Source organism: Branchiostoma floridae, chromosome 3 (genome assembly GCF_000003815.2).
Source record: "Branchiostoma floridae strain S238N-H82 chromosome 3, Bfl_VNyyK, whole genome shotgun sequence".
Lineage (NCBI taxonomy): Eukaryota > Metazoa > Chordata > Leptocardii > Amphioxiformes > Branchiostomatidae > Branchiostoma > Branchiostoma floridae.
In genome coordinates, this window is record NC_049981.1 from 14,873,559 (window position 1) to 14,880,201 (window position 6,643).

The 6,643-nt window shown below is 42.5% G+C and overlaps 1 protein-coding gene across 2 annotated transcripts; it reads right to left on the reverse strand.

Annotated features, from left to right (window-relative positions):
* Positions 1–1,426: 1,426 nt before the first annotated feature.
* On the reverse strand, positions 1,427–6,643 carry LOC118411967. Of its 2 annotated transcripts, none has more exons than XM_035814501.1 (6): positions 6,465–6,643; positions 3,263–3,389; positions 2,935–3,063; positions 2,447–2,582; positions 1,990–2,082; positions 1,427–1,644 (listed from the first exon to the last, which is right to left on the reverse strand). In XM_035814501.1, the coding sequence occupies exons 2-6, from the start codon at positions 3,368–3,370 to the stop codon at positions 1,463–1,465; spliced, it is 648 nt and encodes a 215-aa protein (XP_035670394.1). In that variant the 5' UTR covers positions 3,371–3,389; positions 6,465–6,643; the 3' UTR covers positions 1,427–1,462. The 2 variants fall into 2 exon arrangements, with proteins under 2 accessions (XP_035670394.1, XP_035670395.1); XM_035814502.1 differs by having other exon boundaries at positions 6,470–6,615.

A 6,643-nucleotide genomic window follows, 5' to 3' on the forward strand; every position in this document is an offset into this window, starting at 1 on the left:
GAAGATGTCGGTATGTGGTCATGTATTCGCTTACATCTCTAACAACATTAGCATTGACCGGGATGGGATGGGAGGGTGGTCATATCACGGAAGCAAGCTGGAGGAAAACGTGCTCTGTTGAAGAGATCACTTTTATCAGTTCCACGTTTTCTTTCTGTAAACTTATTAAAGCATATGTAAAGTTTTTTTGGGGGGTTATCCCCACACCCCCACGATTGTTCATTTTCCGCCCCGTGTTTATTGTTGTGTGACCGGATCAGGTAAACGCAATATTTACGACCCAGGTGTTCACTCAGACTTGCATTCGCCTGTGTAGACCTGGCATTTACGTCAGTGGAAAGGCCTTTTTTGTATTCGGTCTGTTTGTTTGTCTTGGTGTGTGTTCAAATCTGATGCCCCGGCCGAGTACATCTTGTTCCCTGGCTGAGTTCAAACCGAAGACTGGATGACAGTAAACAACGGTTGGCACATGGCACAAGGCCAGGAACCGGTGGATATGCGAAAGCGTCTCTTGCAATTCGGCGGCAATAAATGGACATAGTTTTGTTCTACTTTATCAAGGAATTAAAAAGATAAAACTTCAACTTTTCACGAAGGTGACGTTGACGTTCGAAACCGCACTTTACTAGTACAACAAAAGTTGTCTGAAAACGGGTCAATTGACCGATCTATGGCCCACCTCCGTCGAATCACTGGAATTGAATTTGACGGGTATGCAGCTACTCACATTTTTCGAACCATTACTAATTGCACAGATGATGCTATCATTGGTGGAACTGATGAAGATCGCTCTATTGTAAGGCACTGACATCTTCTCAGAGTGACCCCCCCCCTCCCGGTGACTATGGCGTGTTATTATTAGCCATTATGGATGAAAAAGCTAGCTAGATAATTGATGCACGTGAATCCACCCAAATATCATCATATGACACCTTACAAATTCCTCTCTGTCTTCTCTAGCAAAGGATCACGAAAGAAATCGCCTGGAAACAACACCACAAATGACAGACATAACGTTTATTCAATAAACAGGTGTCTATCATTCCATTTCTTGAATACAGATATACAGTATATACTTTCTTTTTAAAAGAAGTTCTAAGCCCTCAATTTCTATTCTAGAGATGCACCAAGAAGTATGCATCGGAACATGCAAAGAATATAATCGATCGCGAATATGATTGTCCTGTGAGTCATGATGTGGGAAGTATGCAGTCCTTGTGCGTATCAAACTTCATTTGGAATGACTTCTTTAGTACACCTAGCACCCACAGTCCACCAGTATATATATATATATATTGACGATTCAACACCAAGCTGGGCAAGCAGATATTGCTGATATAGGAGTTCTAACAACAGTATAATAAGTCAGTGACAGTAGAAAAGCTATAAATGGTTATCAGTTGGTCATGATTGCACCTAGCTCATATTTTGTGAACATATTTGCCGTTATTTCTTGCTCCAATCAACACACGCGATACACAAAGATGATTCCTTCTTCCCCTTCGCAGTAGTTGGAGAAAACGACACGTGACACGGGTTCCCAGCATCCTTCATTCTGCAGGGTCTTCATGCGGGGTTCCAGTTTGCGGTACTCCGGCACTTTCCGCAGGTTCACCTCCCGCATACAGATCACCACAAATCCTCCTGCAACAAGAGAACAGTTGATTCAAGACAACATTTTCAATATTCTACATTCTCGCCCAACTATGATCTCTCTGTACCATGAATATGGGAGATTGCACCAGCACAGACGACTTCCTATTCTCTTGAGTCTTAATAAAAAAAAGACATGATATTTCTTTCCTTCTTTTGTGTGCTAAATGAAAAAAAAATACAATGACGGTATCGAGCGATTTACCTTATCATATTTACAACACGATGTGTTTTGAGAACAGCAGACGAAACTGTATATCATGACATGGAACTTAGAAATTCAAAAGTTTTAAGAAAAAAACTACAAATTTGGGTCAGTTAAGGCCCCCTACCCACCTGGTTTCACCACCCTGATGAGCTCTTCCAGACAGTCACAACCAACATGGCCCTCGACCATCCCACCAACCATCACGGTGGCATCGTACTCTCCTACAAACGTGACAATCAAAATGAGTATAACAGGATATACAGCCTGACTAAAGCCGCGCTCATAGCTACCACCTGCCTCAGTATCTTATATTAGAGATAGCGAGACATTGTGTAACCAAGGAGCAACACCTGAAGCCTTGAACAAACACTGATGCAAAACAGTATACTTCATATGCTAATGTAGACGAAGTGTATTATTTATGGGAGAGAAAAAAAAAACAGAAAAGACCCAGAGAACAAGCTCATGATGGAGGGAATAGGTCTTTTTTTAATAAAAACAACAACAATAGACTTCAGTACAATGACTCAGTACATAGTATTTTACTTACTCGTATAAAGAGAAGGATATTAAAAGAGAACTTACCATCCACAATATCCAGGCGATTTGTACCTAGGAAGTCTTGGATCAGACGGCCGTAGACGTTTTTCTCTTTCGCCAGCAGAAGCATTTCCTCACTGGGCTCAAGGGCGTCCAGGGAACAGAACCCAATTTTCTGGAGCTGTGGACAGTGACATATAGCCTATGTTTAGAACTATGCCGATGCTAAAAGTATCTACTACGTTTTCCTCAGGAAGTTTAATTCCCTTGTATTAGACTTCAATATAGAAACGATACGAACGACTCGAATGGACATTACCAACACAGAAGTAACCGAGCACATACAGCCGGCAACGCATTACGCTAAAAGAGCAGCATAAGAAATAAACAGCTACAATAAAAGAAAGATACAGACAATGAAACGACAAATGGGGTTAGATTCATAAGAATACACCCTTTGGAAACCATTAAAGAAAGCACAGAAGACTATCCAAAGAAAATTTAATAAAAAGAAATTTGGGACAACTACTAACCGCCTCTCCCGACATTCCGGTACCAGCGGCCACATCCAGGATACGCACACCGTCAGTCTTGCCTTCAAACAGTTTCAGAACAAGGTTGGCTGTAGCTGCGGGACCGTTGTAGTTCGAGTTGGTGGTGTCCTAGAACAAATAGTTAATTGAACAATGTTTGATATGTGCAAAAATATAGCTCATAATGCTGTCCCTAGTATGATACTCATCTTAAGAAATTTCTCAATCTCGAGAAGTGCTGGAATGAACTTGCGAAAAATGTCACCGATCTGTTTGTACCCATGTACTTATGACTAAATAAACCGGGTTTAAAGTAAGCCGGTCGTACCTTGTCATAGGTCTCGGCCCAGGTCTTGTAGAAGTCCTGAGACTCCTCCAGGGATATTCCAGGGCGCTGCGAGGTGCGGATGTTGTTGTTGTAGTTGACCACAGGCATGTTGATTCAGTACAGTTACCTGTGAAAAATAACATGCAAGCGATTTAACACTTTTGTAGCCTTCACAGCGGAAATCGCGGATTGGACCACTTATATAATAATAACTTTATAGCACAACAATTGTACGACGTACAAAGTATGGCATCTACATAACTACAGTTCTATAGCTTAACTTCAGGCTTATCTAGCTAATACAGGAGTATTAGGAGTATATAAAAAAAACGGAAAAGACCCAGAGAACAAGCTCATGATGGAGGGAATAGGTCTTTTCTTTTTATAACAGCGCGCAACAGGTGAGAGAGAGATAAAGAAAACGCACTTGAAATAACCCCCGGCCCGTGAGATTCTTCTGATCGGACATCAAAACGGTCCAGACTTACCGACTAGTCTAAATACAGTCAAACCTGTATTAGCGGCCACCTCTGCAGCCACCTGGCCATAGTGGCCACTTTTTGTCGGTCCCTCGGATTTTTCCCATTAACCTAAGCATTAAGAAATAGTATATAGCGGTCACCTGGTCAACACGGCCACACAATTTTTGGTCCCGTGGATACAGAAACACTGCTGATTCACGTGGCTGATTACGGCCTCGGCGGCCAGCCAGCACGCATTTGGGTACTAGTATAGTTACCCATCCTCTGTGTCATTGACCCCAGCCTGCGAGAAATTGCATAGACCAGGATAGATTTGCCCCGAACAGTAGGCAAACATTATGCCCCTTAACAACCTTTATCATTTGTTTTCTCTGCGGTACACTTTACAAAAACAAATGTTGACACAGTGGTCAGGACGCTAGGTATGGTGCACCATCACCAATAGCTCACTCGGCTTACACAGACAAAACACACAGACTGGTCAACCATGACACGGAAGAGCATGTCAGTCTTTTCGTCCGTCCGAAAATTTGAAACAAAGACAAAAATAAAGAGATTTACTCGAGAAAATTCACATTAAAGACAAGCAAACAATTTGGTTCGCGCCTTGGCCGCCCCCCCCCCGGAAAATATGTTGGGGGTGGGGGGGTGGTCGTCGCCCCTCCTAGAAAGCAAGCTGAAACCTTGTGTATTTTTTGATGATGGAAATTTCATTAAATCAACCTAGTCTTACGGCAAAATTTACCCCCGAAAATGCAAGAAATGGCGTTTCAGAGAGTCCCGATATCAAAATTTCGCCAAACTTCCCTTGTGACGGCCCCGTCTTCGGCGCAGGACAATATGTTGCGGGAGCGTCGCTCTCAAAAATCTTTTACGTTGAATTTAACTATCGTACTTAGCTTAGTTGACAAGCAGAATGTGGCCCCCAAAATGCAGGAAATGACGTTTCAGACTGTCAAGATTTCAAAATTTTCTCCGGACCTTTCTAGTGATAATTGCGCCTCGGGCGCTCACAACGACATGGTGAAAATTTGTGTGGGTCATCGCCCTCAAACAATTTCTTTCTTTGACAAAAATGTCATTAGATTTAGCATAGTCTGCCAGCAAAATTTGTACAGAAAATGACATTTCAGAGGGTGCAGATTTTGAAATTTCCCCAGACCAACCTTGCGACAGCTCGCACCTTCGGTACTCGAAATCAAGAAAACATTTTGTGGGCATCGCCCTCGCTATTAAAAACCATGTGTCTTTCTTACAGAATTGCCATCAAATCTAGCTTAGCCTGGCAGCAAAATTTGCCCGTCAAAACGCAGGAAATGGCGTTCAAGTTAGAGGGTCAAGATTTCAAATTTTCCCGGGGGAGCATGCCCCTGGACCCCCCTAGGATTGTCGCGCCGGAGGTGCGACGGGTAGCGCCCTCGGCGCTACATGTACTGCAAAATTCTGTCAGTTAAGTTCGCCCCCCATACGAAATTTCGTGCCGCCGCCTCTGCATGACGAAATCGAACGAAAAAACTTCTCTTCAAGCAGAGGTGTCAAGCATAAAGAAAAGCTGACAAAATAGAAGGGTCGACAAATGTCTAGAGACTGTGGTCTAGAGGGTTTTACGCTGGGAAGGTCTTCTGTCGGAAAGGTGTTATGTTTTGACAGACTGGTTTTGAGAGGTCGGAATACGCCGCGATGGGGGCTACAGTGTTACGTCATACCGGGTCCAGACAAGAGCCAGACAGGAGCCTTGCGTGGTGGAAATTTCCACCGGCTCTGTGCACGTGGCCTTTTTAATAGTCGCATGTGCAGCACGCCCAAGTGGATAATTTCATAGGGCGCTGAGGCTGAGCACAGTACCGACAGAAATTGTAGCACAGCACGCACACTTATAAGATTGGACACAAGCCTTTTCGAAAACTCTAGAAATCAACATTGATTAATACTTAACACGGGGCAAAAACCAAGTATTGCATAAATGTGCTGTTTCTTCCCTTTTCAGTAATTCGAAATTCATGTAGCCGAAGAGACCGAAAAAATGAAACAGGGATACAGTAGTTTCTTTGTTGGTCGGACCGGTTACCGTAATATGCAGAAGTCATTGTTACATTCTTATATCTTAAACTGTTTGCCACTTTAAAGACAACGCGTTACCAACAAAACTTAAATGCACTGCGCATGCTATGAGCTATATTAATGAGCTATTTTTCTACACTGCAATTGTGGAACGACGACAAAAAGTGTCTTCTCAACACCTGGTAAAAAAAATAAAACACTACTATTAAAAATGCACATAAGAAGCCTGATACAGCACGTTTCAGGGCTCGAAATACTGGGTGCATGTGCACCCAAGTGCACCCAAAATTGGAGCTGTGCACCCAATCATTTTCAAACATTTTCTTGGGTTTATGAATGTAAATAATAAAAGATATCAAAGTGTACAATTATACATCATATTCTTGACATCTAAGGGTTAGAAAGATGATAAAAATGTCTGTCATTGTACTTGTTTAAGAATTTGATAGCATGTAACTATGTTTTGTTATTAGGTTTTTCTGACATTCTACTTAAAATTTAAGTGGTGCACCCAAAAATATTTTGGTGCACCCAATGAGTTTTTATCAGTTAAAAGCTCCTTGGTGCACCCAATTTTTTAAGCTGGGTGCACCAGTGCACCTAATCCCCAAAATGAATTTCGAGCCCTGACGATTAGTGGTAAAGTATAAATGCCTTACCTTACTTTGCACGTAGCGTTTGTAGTTATCAGATTCTACTGTTCTTGCACGAAGGATGTGCAGAGTGTCAAAGTGTCCGTAGTAAAGTCCAGCACTAGACGCTAGACGACCACTGTTTGCTCAGACCACCATAAAGAGCGACATTTGCATGATTGACAGCTGGGTGAGATAAAACCACA